Here is a 16,576-nt window from a genome sequence, read left to right as displayed (position 1 = left end):
TCTGTTGTTTCTCTTAGTTTTTGATCCCAAAGATAATTTTTCCTATTTACCTGGTCGGCTTTCACTGAATGCCAGACTTTAAATGTAAAATTTTTAGAAATAATTTGAAACCTTAGATGAGGACATTTTCCTTTAGACAGTTTACGCTTGTTTTGTCAGATTGCTAGGGGGCAGTAACAATTCTGGATCACCTTAATTCAGACAGGATTTGGGACGATTCAACTGTAGGCCTTAGTTCCTAGTTGGCAGTCTTATTATGTTTGGGCTGCTACCATGTTTCCATGAAAAGAAGACCTACCTCGAAAAGAAGACCTACCCTGAAAGTAAGCCCCACCCTGAAAGTAAGCCCCAGTTAAGATCGTCAACCCGACGGATGCATTTAGTACGTTATGACGATGTTCCAGAAGAAGATGACATTTGAATAAATGTAGATTGTTGTACATGAAAAAATAAGAGATCCCTTGAAAATAAGCCCTAATGCATCTTTTGGAGCAGAAATTAATATAAGACCCGGTCTTATTTTCGGGGAAACACAGTATAACAACATACCATAAACTGGGTGGGCTTATAAAACAATAGAAATTTATTTCTCACGGTTCTGGAGGCTGGACAGCCCCAGGTTAAGGCTTCAGCTGTTTCAGTGTGTGGTGAGGGTCTCCTTTCTATTCTTTGATGGCTGTCTTCTCTCTGTGTTCTCACATGGTGGAAGGGGTAAGGAAGCTCTCTAGGGTCTCTTTTAGAAGGACACTAATTATATTCATGAGAACTTTGCTCTAATTACCTCCAAAAGGTCCCAACTCCAAATATTGCATTGGGGGTTAGGATTTCAGTATATGAAGTTTGGGGGATACAAACACTCAGTAGATAGCACTGGCTATCTATATTTAGTTTACTCTTTACTCTTATGGTTTATCTTGTCAAGATCCAGTGCTGTAGCCTAGCTAGTTCATCAGGCCATTGTCTCTCTACCTGCAGTCCTCCCCTCCCAAGTCTTCCTAATACCACGATATTCCAATTTTTGTTCCTCTACTTATTGAGCTTATCAAAAGCTATCAGAGCACAGAGGATTTTCAAGGCAGTGAAAATACTATGTATGATATTACAATGATGGATATATGTCATTATACATTTGTCCAAAGCCGCAGAATATACGTCACCAAGAGTGAACCCTAAGGCAAACTATGGTCTTTGGGAGATTATGATGTGGCAATGTAGGTTTATCCTTGTTTTTTTTTTTTGTTTTTTTTTTAAAGTACCATTCCTGTGAGTGTGTTGATAATGGGAGAGGCTTCGCATGTGTAGCGGTAGGGGATATATGGGAAATCTCTGTACCTCTGTCTCAATGTGTTGTAAACCTAAAAGTATTCTAAAAAAAATAAAGTCTTAAAAATATCAGAAAATACCCCAGAAGGATTGAAGGGTTAATCTCTACTATAGATGAGTAAAGCCATAAGAGACATACCAAATATATGTACAGTATTATACTAAAATACATATGTAGTCTACCCAGCAATTACTTTGACTTTAAGATACATCCATGATAAAATAACTAATGTTACTAATTTATTTAAGGAAATTTTTCTTTAAACGTTTTGTTTGTTATTTAAGGAAATTTTTTTTTAAACTTTCAGATGATACAGCATTGTTTGAGTTGATTCAGCTAGTTCCACCAGGTACTGTATTATATATTGATAAGGTAATTGACATGTGAACCCATTTCAATCAAATGCTTTTTAAATATCTCATCTTTTTTCCTTCTTCCCAAATTAAGAACAATGTTGAGTTGCTAGGATTGGTCCACTACATGTAAAATGTCAGAAGGCCAAAATCATATGTACAGAAAGATTGACATAAGTGACATTTGAATACACTGCTCTAAAAATGAATAAATAATGATAATTGAAAGTGAAAAATAACCTGATATCATTCTGGCATATTATGTGGCATTCGTAAGTTTTTGTGATTTTTCTAAAATTTTTGTGGATAAAATAGTAGTGAATTATCTTTGGTTTTATATGTGGACTATTATTGGGAATAGAGTGGAATAAAACCTTATCTATTTGGTAAACATTACAAATAGAGTTAAAATATGGAGGATAGTTTTATTGATGTCTGTGATTATAAAAGAAATCTATCTTAATAAAATACTTATGTGAAAAATGAGAGCTATGTTTTATTGAAAACTAGTAATTTAAAAATTTTTGGATATTGAATAGATACCTAATTCAGATAACTACAAATTCCAGAAAATATCTACATTTTTTTCAATATGTAACCTAATACCTTATAATGGCAGGTAGAAAAGAATGGAAGATAGAAAAATTTGTGGAGATGGTAATTAAGTTTCAGATGTGTAAATGTTATACCAACTTGATATGTTTACAAATAATTTTCTTTTTAGGAACTTAAAGGAACTCACTAAATTTAGATTAATAGTCCCCGTTCTATAAAAGTGGGGATGGATTATTAGTAATATGTGCTACATGTCTAAATAAGGAAATGTGTTAATTGGTATAACATAACTATTTTAATTTTTCTTTCATAGAAAAAAAAATGACCCTGTAGGAAGTATTTCAGTAAAGCATCAGGCATTATATATATTGTTACCTGATGATTTTGTTTCTAAATAGGATATTTTGTTATAATTTGAATCATAGGATATCTTTCTTGTAGTGGGTGAAACACTGTCTACATATGATGAAAACACACGAGATTTTATGTTCCCGGGTCCTAACCAAATCTCTGGACACCATGATTCAAACCGCCAGGTTACCATGAGGAGGATTTCTGGCCTTCGAGTAAGTGTTTACTATTTTCTGAATCAATACCTACAAAGTGAGAAACTAATTCACAGTTTAATTTGATTTAAAACATAGTGATTTTCTGACATTTTGATGTTATTTTAAACATACTGAAATTAAATGAAAATAATTTAACAAAACCTATGTGTCTATCATCTAAAGTTAACAAGTGTTATTTTGCCTTATAGTCTTCACATTTCTCTCCTCTCTCTCTCTCTCCCTCTCTTCTCCACTACCCTCTTCTCTCTCTTTTTAAATTTTTCTCTCAAAAGAATGACCAGTAAACATTTGGGAAGATGCTCAATCTCATTACCACTTAAGGAAATCCAAAGTAAAACAACCGTATAATTTTTATTGCCATAATAATGGTAAAATTTAATAAATCTGACAATATCAAAAGCATGAAAAACGGAAACTCTTTTATGCTGCTATGCCATGTGAATCGGAACAACCACAATTCAAAATCATCTAGTAGAGGCGAAGATTCTCATAGCCTATGTGTGACCTTATAGGTTAGGTGTATATCTTGGAGATGTATTTTCTCTGATACACTAAGAACCTTCATAATAGTGTAGCATTGTTCATAATAGTGAAAAATTGAAGTAATTGAAATGTTCATTAGTAGGAATTTGGGTAGATTATTATGTTCATGTAATGGAAATATACATTCATACACCTAAAAGTGAAAGTTACATTGTGACAGCTGACTCTTCCATCCTTCCTCCAACTTCCTTCAGCTTTCATTGGATGATTTCAAAATATTTTCATCCCTGAAAATGTCTTCCACTTAGAGAAACTGAGAGAATCCCCTGCTGTTTCAGAGAAGAAAAAAGAAAAAGTTGTCCAGCTTGAAATAATTTGGATATTTTTTTTACTAACTTTATAAAAAATTAGAGTAGTCTGAGTAAGGAAAGTGGGGTGCTGTATATATGAGCCAGGATAGTGAACTAAATAATTTTTCCTGTTAAGTCTAGGTTTATGATATGTTCTGTCCTAGGAAATAGCAACTTTGGCTTGCTGAAAGTATAAAAATTGACTAGCAAATCTATGAAAATATGCCTTCTTTGGGATGTTTTCAGTGTCCATTGGCCACCTTCTATACTATGAAAGTTTTCAAAGAGTGTTTTAGCAACTGTTTAGAAATCTGCAATGAAAAAAATAATCTGATTTTAAATTCTGGTCTTTTAAAAGTAATTTAAAATGCTGTATTATATCAAATTGGCAATGTAAACATAAGAGTATGGACCATTAACAGTTATCTTTCTTCCTTTGAATATATATATTCAAAGGAATATATATATATAATTTCCCCGAAAATAAGACCGGGTCTTATATTAAGTTTTGCTCTAAAACACAAAGGGCTTATATGCTCGGGGGATGTCATCCTGAAAAATCATGCTAGGGCTTATTTTCCAGTTAGGTCTTATTTTTTGGGAAAGAAGGTATATATGGACCTTTGGTAATGATGGTGTTAAGATGGCCAATTCCAATCTCCACACAAAATAAGTATAAAACTGGGCAAAGTTGTCACAAACAGTTTTAGGACAATGGAAACTGACTGACAATTACAACAATTAAGCCAAGACAAATTAAGAGTATGCTTGAATAACTGCTAAAGCTTTGGGTAAAAATGGCGGGCATATGTGGCCTTCTTGCCTGGGGCTACTACTATACCCTCTGTGAGTATTGTGTCTTCACCAAGCCTGGGACTGGGTGAAGAAAAATCAGCAGCTTTGTTACCACAGAGGTCAGAATTAATTTTGGGCAGTGAGATTGTGATGTTGCGATTTATAATAAATATATATTTGATCTTCATCTCCTTTCCAGTACAGAGCTCCTAAAACTTTTTGGGTTTCCTAAGTGATGAGATCAATAAAGGTGTCTTTTGTTAATGAGGTTTTCTCTGGGAAGCCCCTAGATGAGGAAAGGATGGGGGGCTGGTTTCCAAGAGAACAAACCATGTAATTAAGAGGGTTGGAACTTTCAACCCTACCCTGGACTTCTAGGGAGAGCGGAGGGACTGGAGATGCAGTTCAGATACCAATGGCCAATGATTTAATTAATCATGCCTATGTAATGAAGCCTCCATAAATACCCAAAAAGACTGGGTTCAGAGAGCTTCCGGGTTGGTGAACAACACATGGAGGTAGGTGCTGGGAGAATGGCGTGTCCAGAGATGGAATGGGAGATCTGTGCCCCTTCCCACATACTTTGACCTACAAGTATCTTCCTAGACATTCATCTGTATCCTTTATATGGTAAACAGTAAATAAACTGTTTTCCTAAGTTCCATGAGCCACTCCAGCCAATTAATTGAATTTGAAGAGGGGGTCATGGGAACCTCCGATTTATAGCCAATTAATCAGAAGCACAGGCGACAATCTGAGTTTTTAATTGGCATCTGAAGTGGAGTGGGGACAGTCTTGTGGGACTACACCCTTGTTATCTGATGCTATCACCAGGGGGATAATGTCAGAATTGAGTTAAATTGTAGGATATCCAGCTGGTGTCATAGAGAATTGCTTGGTAGTATTGGGAAACCCACACATTGGAATTGGTGTCAGAATTCTAGAGACTAATAATATAGCTAAATGTGGTGGATTCAGATGGAAGTGGATGAGGAAACCACACAGCTTTGCTCAGCCAACTGCAGTTACAATTAGAGTGAGCAGTACACCTGCCAGAAAGTTGCCAGGGAGATCCTGAAAGTAAGGGAGCGATAAAAGGGCTAAGATAAGCTGTCCACCCATTCCTGCCTGACCGTGAAACTATTCAGGGGAGACAGTGAGAGACCAGTAGAAAGTGAAAGCCAAGGGAGAGAGAGACCTGGCTGTGTCTTTGAATGCATTCCCTAACCCATACCCAGATAATCAACGAAGAGTGGAACCCTCATGGGTTCATTGGATGACCACTAAACTATGCATACACAGGTGAGACTCCTAGAAAGAGTAAAAAGACATGACAGAAATAAACTGAGCAGCAAAATGGCAGATATAAATCCAGTTATATCAATTACTGTACTTAAATATGTTGGACAAAACACTCCAATCAGTAGTCTTTGCAGGCAACACTGTACCCTTCCTCAGAATCACAATTCTTGTGATTCTGCATAGACATCTGTCTGAGTCTTAGATTGTCCTCCTGAACCCATGACTGTGGCAAGGATTCAAGTCACATCTGAGATTCAGTCCTGGCAGTATCGCAGACTACCGGAGTAAACTTGAGCAAAGCACTATACCATGGAGATACCGTAGGATTGCTGGATGGATTAATGAAACCTTGTAAATGGTTATAGTGGTACCTGGCACATAGAGAACTCTCAATAAAAGTGAGCGATATGATGATGGTTGTGGAGCTCATGACAGTGGTAATGATGGTGGTGGTGGTGGTGGTGATAATAGCTCCTTTATACTGTGAACATCATAAAAACAGAATCTGTGGCTTTCTCATCTTTGAATTTAACTCTTAGCACCGGACTTTGTCTGGAGTAGGTACTTAAATGCCTCTCGATTGACTTGAATGAATGAGTTACATGTTATTGTAGACTTCATAGAGGAACTGATATTTGAGATGGTGCGATGATTAATTTTACATGTCAGTTAGGTTATGGCTCCCAGCTGTTTGGTCAAACACTATTCTGGGTGTTAATGTGAAGGTATTTTTGATGTGATTAATATTTGCAATAAGTTAACTCTAAGAGATTACCCTTGGTAATGTCAGTGGACCTCATCCAATTAGTGAAATGCCTGAAGAGCAAAAACTGAGGTTTCCTAAGGAATAAGGAATTCTTTCTCAACACTGTAATGTAGAAACACTGCGTCACTTATTTACAGATTTTACACTCAAGACTGTGTTGTCAACTTCTGCCTGAGTTTCCAACCTGCCAGGCTTCCCTATGGACTTTGGACTTGCCACATTCACAACTTTGGGAGCTAATGCCTTAAAGTGCTCTAGATAGATAGATAGATAGGTTGATAGATAGATCGATAGATCGATAGATCGATACAGATATAGATATTCTGTTTCCTTGGAGAACCCCAACTGATGCATTTGGGTTTTAAAAGCACAGTAAAAATAATGGCTAAAACACTGAACACTGAGTATTTATAAAGTATGTCCATGAACTATTTGATACTCCACTCTTCAAAAGGCAAAGGTATTAGGTTGGTGAAAACGTAATTGTGGTTTTTGCTGTTATTTTTAACCTCTTAAACCGCAATTACGTTTGCACCAACCTAATAATTCTATTGATGCTAACAGATAAAATGTGGTCAAGTGACAGTATTGGACCTTAGAGACCAAGTCGTTAAATGCATTGTGGCTTTCTCCTTGCAGTGATTTTTGTATCACTCACTCTGGGGGAAGCCAGCTGCTATGTATATGAGGACATTCAAGCAACTCTATGGGAAGGGCAGAAGTTGAACAACTTTGCTGGAGAGTTAGAAAGATTGAAGAGCCTTGAAGAAACTGTCAGATGAGTGTTTGCAGGAAAGTGAGGCAAATGTTATTGGAAAGTAGGGAAAAAGAATCCTTGTTATGTAATGGCAGAAAGTTTAGCAACTGCAGTCCCTTGTAGTAATGTGGGCTCTAGAAAAATACCCAGTGAAATGGTGGTCTGTATAAGGAGACTTTCAGAAAGAGTGGTTTCTTCATGCTGCTTGTGGCCAAATATAAGAGGAGAGAGAGAAACAAAAGGAAAGGCTGTTAAACCAAAAGGAGCTGGAACTTACTGTTTCTGAAGATTCTCAGCCTTTCTCATAGCAAATAATGCTAAAATTAAGGAATGACTTCTGAGCAAACAGCATTCCTGAGCACTTTCAGGAAATTGTGATCTATGGTGAAACTAAGGGTATGACTGTAAAGTCCTTTATTAATATCTCAGAAAGATCCAAGATGTTGCCCCAGAAACAATGTAATCAAACGTAGGGTTTTTTTTAAAGATTGGCATTTTCTGGCAACATTTTTTTTTTTTTAACGATTTTATTGGGTAAGGGGAACAGGACTTTATTGGGGAACAGTGTGCACTTCCAGGACTTTTCTTTCAAGTCAAGTTGTTGTCCTTTCAATCTTAGTTCAGCTTCAAGTTGTTGTCCTTTCAGTCTTAGCCGTGGAGGGCGCAGCTCAGCTCCAGGTCCAGTTGCCGTTTTCTAGGTGCAGGGGGCACAGCCCACCATCCCTTGCGGGAGTTGTACCAGCAACTGTGTGGTTGATAGGACACATTCCAACCAACTGAGCCATCCGGGAGCTCAGTGGCAGCTCAGCTCAAGGTGCCATGTTCAATTTTAGTTGCAGGGGGCACTGCCCACCATCCCCCGCGGGACTCGAGGAATTGAACTGGCAACCTTGTGGTTGAGAGCCCGTTCCCCAACCAACTGAGCCATCTGGGAGGCAGCTCAGCTTAAGGTGCTGTGCCCAATCCCAGTTGCAGGGGGCGGAGCCAACCATCCCTTGCAGGACCGAGGAGTTGAACTGGCAACCTTGTGGTTGAGAGAGAGAGCCCACTGTCCCATGTGGGAATCGAACCGGCAGCCCTCGGAGCTAGGAGCATGGAGCTCCAACCGCCTGAGCCACCGGGCCGGCCCAAACATAGGGTTTTTTTGAAGATGGGTCAGGGCATTCTCCTTCAGCAATCGCAGGAGAAGCCCATCGTAGAGAACAATGCGACTTTTGTCTAAAGGTGTGAACTCTAATAAGAGTCACATGAGAACCAAAAATAACTTTAAGAGCATTATATTGGCAGAAATACCAGCTTGGTCTGAAAGGGAGAGAGGCCTTACAAAATGAAAAGGCTTTGGCCCACAAAATTCTATTTACAGGACCCACGTGCAGCTCCAAACATGGTCTACCTCTCATTACAAAGGAATGAAACAAATGCCCAGAGAGTAGAGCCAAGAACCATGGATAGTTAGTTACTTCTGAGCAGAAATAAGACTAAACTTCTAATAAAGGAACCTCTATCATTTTACTGGTTGTGTTTTAGAATTACTGTGCACTAGTGATTCCTGCATGCCTGTTGCCCATGTGTACATTGGGAATGTGTGGGGCAGATAACTTATCTCTTTAGCTCAAAGGTCTTCTGATTGTGAGAAAGTGTACTCTAGGAGCTTTACTTCAAGAACTACACCTGAGGAATTGGAACAAGGATTTGATTTGGATGCCACCATCTTGGACTTCAAGCTGAAGTTTTAAAAGAATGAGAATTCTCTTCCTCCTCCTTCGCCTTCTCTCTCTCTCTCTCTCTCTCTCTCTCTCTCTCTCTCTCTCTCTCTCTCTCTGTCGCACTGCATTCTCTCGCTCTCTTTTGGTAGTGCCTGAGTTTAGTTTACACATGAGAGAAATATAAGTAGTTTGTGATCATAGGGTGAACTGTGGTGGTTTTAAAACATGTCCACAATTTTTTTTTGATTCTACTGAAAAGGTGACCTAACTCCTAGGGCTGTACTTAGTGACTAATGAATAGAATGTGACAGAAATGTCAGTGTTAGACCACGTCGTAAAAAGCACTGTGGCTTCCTCCTTGCTTTGCTCTTGGATCACTCTCTTTGGGAGAACCAGCTGCCATGTCAGGAGAACACTCCAGCAGCCTGTGGAGAAGCTTATGTGATGAGTTGAGTCCTCTTGCTAAAAGCTAGAAAAGAACCGACGCCTTCAGCCAAAGCAGTGTGTGTGTGAATGAGCCTTTTCAAGAAGCAAAATCTCCAGCGCCAGTAAAGCTTTCAGATGACTGTAGCCCAAATGACATTTTACCTGCAATCTCATGAGAGATTTTGAGCCAGAACCACTCAGTTCAGCTTCTGCCAGATTCCTGCCCCACAGAAGCTATGTGAGATAGTAGGTGTTTACTGATGTTTTCAATTGCTACATAATAACGTGATCAGCAACAGAAAACTAACAAAGAGGCATAGTGGACATCATTAATACTAGATATGTTTGCAGAAAAACAGTCGTTCAGTTAATTCTTGGGCAAATTGTATTTGCTTTTCTGTACCGTGTGATGTTTGAAACTTTAAACTTAGTAGGTCAAAGGCTGGGTTTAGAGAGGACACATGTGGGCACTTTGGTCAATGCCTGACCTCCAGTTATGTTAGAGTGAAGCCATGCTGCACACAGACAATATCCTTTAATGTTCTAGTCAGCGCCAAACTCGTGTGCTTCCAGTATTTTCTCAGATGCTTTGTGTCTGTCCCTTTGAATTTCACCATTTGTCTTCACTTGTCTCAAAATTGTGTTCAAGCTGATGATTGAAATGTTATAAGAAATAGAAGCCAGATTCATTCATAGATCTGAATGTAAGCTACATTGAGGGGAAAAGATGTTGGAGGAATTGATAGAGACTTACCTCTCTTCTGTTTTCAACAACTGTATACCCAGGAGCTGTGGTTTTTTGTTTTTTTTTTAAACATGAGACTACCCAAAGTATTTCTTGATTATGTAGTTAGATATGTCTTAAGGTGAAATTCATTAAGTGTTTTCATATATTTATGACTTTCATATTGTATCATAGTTAAAAAATCTTAAAAGAATTTAACAGGAAAATACTTGAAAATGAAAAAACTGTATTATTCCCTAAAAGTAATATAATCAAGTCATAAGTGAATCATCAGCAGTGAAACTGTCTCTAGCTAACATTTAGCATTATTATGTTGTCTTTATCTTTAATAAGATGTGCAGACCGGCAAATGAAGCAGCTGAACCTTGACAAGTGTTTATTAGTTTAGGTCATATTTTCATCACTAATAATTATCCTTTTTTAAATTGAAATGTCTAATAATACCCTCTTTTTCTCCCCTCAGGGAATTGCTCCAAAGATGGAATTTTCTACAACCTCAGTGATTACTGAATGTCTGATAAGTTCAAGGAAGTGCCGCGCTCAGGTTAATGTCGTTTAAAGTATATAATCGCTTAATTTATTTGTTCATGTTTATGCACTTGGCAAGCATTATTATTTTTTTTTTTATTTTGGCTGTGGCTACTTCCACTTTTTTTGTCAATCTTGTTTAGGTAAAGTAATTATTACAGGTTTTAGCAGCTTGGTTACATATTAATAAATGTGAGTTTGGTACACATGATAGATGATACCATGATGTTGTTATTTTTATTTTTTTATTTTATTTCTTTACTTTATGGGCCTTTTTTTAAAATGCAAAGATATCAGGCTGTCAGAAAGAAATTGAGATCAAGAAGTACCACGAGAACTAGATTGGAGGCTTCTATAAATCTTACAGAAGTTACAGGTTACTGCAGAAAGTTCAAAGGATACCTTTTTGGCAAATATGACCAGAGGTGCTCAGGCCGGAATATTGGCGTTTAATGAATATGCTTTCTTTGAGTGTCTCTAATTCCTTAAGGGACTGTTGCTCAGTTTGGTGGCCATACTGGTACCATCAGATCAAGGGAAGCCTGGACACTCCAGCCTAAGTACCTTCTATACTTGTGAAAACTGCCTTTAGTAAATTGAGATATCTGGCCCTAGCATTCCATTCTGGTCTTTCTTACTGAATCACTAGGATTGTCCTGCTGCCTTGTCCACAGGTTATCTACTAATATCTAGGCATCACTCATCTGTGGTTGCATTATGACCAGGTAACAATGAGCAGCCTGTGATGCAGAGCCAGTAATAGATATAAAGCCCAGAGGGCCCCAACAGGGCGGGACTGGACCTGCGATGGGAAGAGTGGACTGTTAAATTACCACCTTATCAGTGTTAGAGTAAATTTGCTGTTGATGATAACTGTGACTCATGCTAAGAAAGGTAAAATATAGTTATAAAATTATCAAGGGGATATCATATTTTGTTTAGCAGGATATTTAGTACATCAGAGTTTGACTGTAGTTCTTCATCTTGTTTAAATGCAAGCTGGAACACAGTATTAGAGATGTAACAACCTGTGCTTTCCAAATGCACAGCTATGTTACTGACTTGTTTTTGAGATGTACACTGCACTGCGCCTGCTGGTTAGAAGTTGTAATTTGTTAGAAATGTCTAACCTGGATTCAGACAAAATGTTTCTCTCCATACTGGGGTATGCCTTTCTAGTGGGTGGGTCGAAAACTCATTTTTTGGCTGAAGTATAGCATACGCATATACACAGAAATGTATATACATTATAAGTGTACAGCTTGGTGGAAGAGTCCTTTCTAAATGTAAAACTGTCACCCCGTTAGTAGTTTCATTGAAACTAACATAGGAACTAAGATTTTAAACTGTAAACTTTTGGGAAGACTCTTTCATCACATTTTTTTTTAACTTGCTATTTCAATATTCGTCGTTTGTTCTTTATTGAACACAGATATAAGAGAATAGGGCTTAGTGTCAGTGTTTAAGAAAGTATGCTTTAGAATCAGACAGATTTTGGTTCAAGTTTCTCATAAGGATGGTTTAAAGATTAAAATGGAGAATATATGCAATGTGCCTGGCACATAACATATAATTAATGAATTTCTTGACTGTTACTAGGTTACTATCTTTTAATGAAGATAATTGGGGGAGATTAGAATAGTTGAAATATAAAATAAAAAGCATTGTCTGGTAGGCACAACAGTATACACTTCTACATTAAAATTCTGAATGTTAATGTGAACAGTCAGAATTTTAATCTCATTTGACCTTATTTGAGAATATCATCAATCTACTTTTTTTTTCAAGTGAATATTAGCTGCAAGTAAAATTTTAATGGTCATATAGCAGCATTTTCAGAGTCAAATATAAGAATAAGACAAACCATTTTTTAAGAGAGGATTTGGTAGAATGATGAAATTATTGAGGTTTACAAATACTTATATAGATCCTTATTTGTTTTGGCACATTGTTTTCAAATTGGATGTTTTGTCATCAGTTGAATGGACTAAAAAAATTAAGCATATTACTGTGATTTTCAATACAACTAGTTTTCTATTTACTCTTTTTACCTACTGCAAAGTAGAATTTATTATTAGTTAAATATCAATTGTAGCTTTATATACGGGGTGCCAAAAAATATATACAAGTGGACACTTTGGTCAATGTTGCTTAAGCAGCAGTTCATCGTAATCAGAAGTGTCTGGACGCTGATGGTAACCACTTTGAGCACCTCTTGTAACTGCAGAAGTCAAATGTGACTTGTATTCATCTTTTGTTATTAGTATATATTGAGTATTAAAATTTTAATACAGTTTTCTTTTCTTAAAATGTGTCTACATTTTTTTGGCACCCTCTGTATATGTTTGTTAACCTGATATATCAGGTAGCGTTTCCTGTGTAAAAAGCCACACTAACTTAAGTGGCTTAAAACAAAATGTTTCTCAGTTCTGTGGTTTGGCTGGGAGATTCTTTTAGTCTGTACTGGGCAGGCTAGGGCTGAATGATGTAGCATGGCTTCATTCACATGTCTGGCATTTGGCTGCCTTTTTTGGTCCAGGAGGCATTTTACATTTCTGGTAATTGGCTTGATTTCAGCTGAGGTGTTGGCCACAAAACTCTCATCATCTTGTAGACAATTTAGGTCAGTTTCACTCAATCACTAGTGGCAGGAAGGTTTTCAGGAGTAAAAGACTACAAACACTTGAAGTCTCTCCTTCTGTCAAGTGTGCTATTGTCCTGTTGACCAAAGGAGGGAGCCATTATGTCAACAGTATAAAACAACCACTACGTATTGGGCGTTAATAGGATGCATTAATTAACAATTGAGTAGAGTTAGACAGCAGGTATCTGTAGTAGATACACCACAGTTTATGACTTCCTCTAGTAGTGTTCAGCATTCAAATCATAAAGAAAGACAACGAGGTTACTTATTTTAGGTTTGGTATAATCAGAGGTGAGTAAGTAGGAACTTGACAGCATTGATGAAATGGATGATTATGGTTCATCTGGGTCTGGAGGTAGGATATACTAAACATTTATGATGACTGGAGGATAAAGGTCTAGACACTGAGGAGGTGATGAAGGCAAGTCACAGATTCAATGAGAATAAAGGAAGTAGGTTGAGGAAAAGAAGTGTTGGTCAGCAAGGGATTTTCAGACATTGGGATGCAGTGGATCCGCAAAATGATGAAAACTAAGATAAAGTAGAAGAAGATAATTAAAGTGAGAAATAGAAAGTCTAAGTCCAAGGTCTTGGAGAGATTCATTTTATTAAACCTCAAAGGCCTTTTCTTGCGCTAACATTCCTGCTTCCCTGAGCCAGTGTGATGTCATAGAGGTGGATTAAATGGGCCAAGGGAAAATTCTGAATTACTTGTTGAAGTCATTGAATGAGGTGGGAGAAGGTCCAGGAGCATTTCAAGAGCTATAGAAGAAAGAAAGATGATTGAAATACTCTGATGCTGCTGTTTGTACAAACTCCTGGACTTACTTTTCCAATTAGGAAAGTATATTTTCTATCCTGTTTACCTACTTTTAAAGAATATTTGACTCTTTTCCCTTCTCTTTCACATTTGTGTTTTATTTTCTTAGGATAGAAGCATTTAAAAAATAGGGAGGGGGATTGAGAAAGTAGCGAGGAGGGAGGATTAGTGATTTTATTTTTTTTAAGCGATTAAAGTTAGGAAAACATTTGAAGGTTCTCAACTGTCCATTTTCTCTATTATTGAAAAGCTCATAATTATAGATCATGAGAAGAAGCCTTATTTACTTGTAATCCAACTTTTAATGCATTTAAAAGACAGAGATTACATAAAATATCCTTAAAATGCAAAAAAAATTTTAGAAATATCATATTTTTTTAAATTTTAGACTGCTAACCAGTTGTTTTAGAAGATAGAGTACTAGTCATTAAGTTTATAATCTGTCTTAATACATTTTTACTTCTATAACAACATGGAACCAGAATTAAGATGATAGGATTAGCTGTCCTTGAATTGTAAAGTTATACTTTGGAAGAGATCTTAAAATCCTAATCACCTGTATAATCCAAGTAATGTATTTCATGAAAATATGTATCAACCTGTTCTTCAAATTTTCACATTATACGTGTACATATGTAGTACATATAGTCATAGCAGCATGAATGAAACTTAATAGTTTTCTCCATAAGTATTTCATAATCAACTAATTAGACATTTGTAACACAGCCCTCTTAAATTATATACCCAGTTATTTGGATACTTAATTATAAATGATAAATCAATGTCTGCATTAATTTTTTAGCATATTGAAAAATAATTTTTCTGACTTTGTTTCTTAGATTTTTCAAATGAAATACTGGGCTTTCATTTTCATAAAGTGCTTGTTAGACTTAAGAAGGAAGTCTGATGCAGTATACTTTACTAACTGCTGGACGCAGAGTTATCTGGGAGAATATGGATTTGACTTCCCCCAGGATCTGTACAGAAGGGAAAGACTGATCTAGTTGGCTTTGATAAATTATTTGTGCCTTAAATTACTTTTTTAAAGTGTATGCCTGTCTCAGTCTGTCTGTCTGTCTGTATTCTACCCAACTGAATTATTTTTTTATGTTTAGGATAAATATATTTACCATACTGCTCCAGTTGAAAAATCACACAGCAAACTGCAAAGCAGAACATCAAGATCACAGAAGAAAAAGTCCAAGTCACCTGAGAGAAGTAAATATTGCATAAATGCAAAAAGCTACGAACAGCCTACGATTTCTTCAAAATCACACTCTCCATCTCCCTACACAAAAAGACGCATGTGTGAGCTATCTGAAGACACCAGGCGGCGGCTGGCCCATTTAAACCTGGGACCCTATGAATTCAAAAGAGAAACAGACAGACCTCCGTTTGTGATTAGACATGTATGTGTTCCCTTAAAGATTTCCATTTGAAACTGATCTAATCTGTTCTTCCACGAAAATATTATTCTAAAACTTCTTTCAATTTCTAGCTTATATTAATAATTTTCTTTCCTGAACTGTTAGCCCAGCAATCTAAAATGGAACATTAACTTAGAATAAAAGAACATTCCTTTGTCAGTCTTTAAACCTGACAGAGATCAAGTTCCGTTATGCCCGCCATGTTAAATCCTCTCAGTACCCATTTCCTTTCTTCTTATGCAGTGGACAGTGCAATATTAATAACGCTACAAATTGAACTTAGTGTTACTGACATTAGTACTAAAATGGCAGAGTAGGGCTTTAAAAGAGGACCAAGTTTTCTTTATGAAAAGGAAGACCCGCTTCCCCCAGCCTTTTTAAAAATTATATTGGAAAGTAAGATTCTTTTGAAATTATGTCGCTTGGGTAAACTTCACATAATGGATCTTTGAAGCAAATCATTATTTGATGGAGATAGGAAGGCCTTTGAAAATGAAGAGAGTTAACTTGAGAGTTGCCTAGTTCTACTCTTTCTGTACAGAAACCTGGTTTTGTTGTGGTTTAAGTTGTCCATGTGATGGTCAAGCAGACTTCCGTTAATTTGAAATGTCTATAATCAGAATATTTCATAGAGGACCTTCTCAGACTCTTCATAGTTTCTTGAAAAAAATTTATGAAAATTTTTACCTTAAAAGTATTTCTTTAACAAAAGCTTACAAATGCTGATAAATATATATAATAATAATAATAATAATAATTTTTTAGATTGAAGTACCTAGAGAAGCAAAACAACTTTTTGGATATCTATAAAATTATTTCTGATTTTAATGCCTCTAATTCATTTGTCCCAAATTCTAAAATGCAAATATAAATGTAAACATGCAAATATACTCCTTTGATGGTCTAATCGCTTTTTGAATATACATCACCGTTAGGTTCAGATTTTCTTTGTGATAACTTCTTTAAAATTTAGATATGCCTTAAACAACATTTCATTCCATCTTTATATTTTGACTATGAATCCTT

General features: G+C 36.5%; 1 protein-coding gene across 4 annotated transcripts in view; it reads left to right on the top strand.

The window, feature by feature from the left end:
- SPATA6 (spermatogenesis associated 6) overlaps nucleotides 1-16,576 on the top strand; it is a 99,406-nt gene that overhangs the window by 25,370 nt on the left and 57,460 nt on the right. For all 4 annotated transcript variants that reach the window (XM_019710877.2, XM_019710875.2, XM_019710876.2 and 1 more), the window contains exons 4-7: nucleotides 1,632-1,673; nucleotides 2,674-2,798; nucleotides 10,595-10,675; nucleotides 15,239-15,532. In XM_019710877.2, the coding sequence (XP_019566436.1) occupies nucleotides 1,632-1,673; nucleotides 2,674-2,798; nucleotides 10,595-10,675; nucleotides 15,239-15,532 (542 nt within the window). The remainder of the gene's footprint in view (nucleotides 1-1,631; nucleotides 1,674-2,673; nucleotides 2,799-10,594; nucleotides 10,676-15,238; nucleotides 15,533-16,576) is intronic.

The sequence above is a fragment of the Rhinolophus sinicus genome, linkage group LG06 (genome assembly GCF_036562045.2).
Source record: "Rhinolophus sinicus isolate RSC01 linkage group LG06, ASM3656204v1, whole genome shotgun sequence".
In the NCBI taxonomy this organism is placed as follows: domain Eukaryota; kingdom Metazoa; phylum Chordata; class Mammalia; order Chiroptera; family Rhinolophidae; genus Rhinolophus; species Rhinolophus sinicus.
Note: the sequence above shows the minus strand (reverse complement) of the source record. Positions and strands in the feature narration are given on the sequence as shown.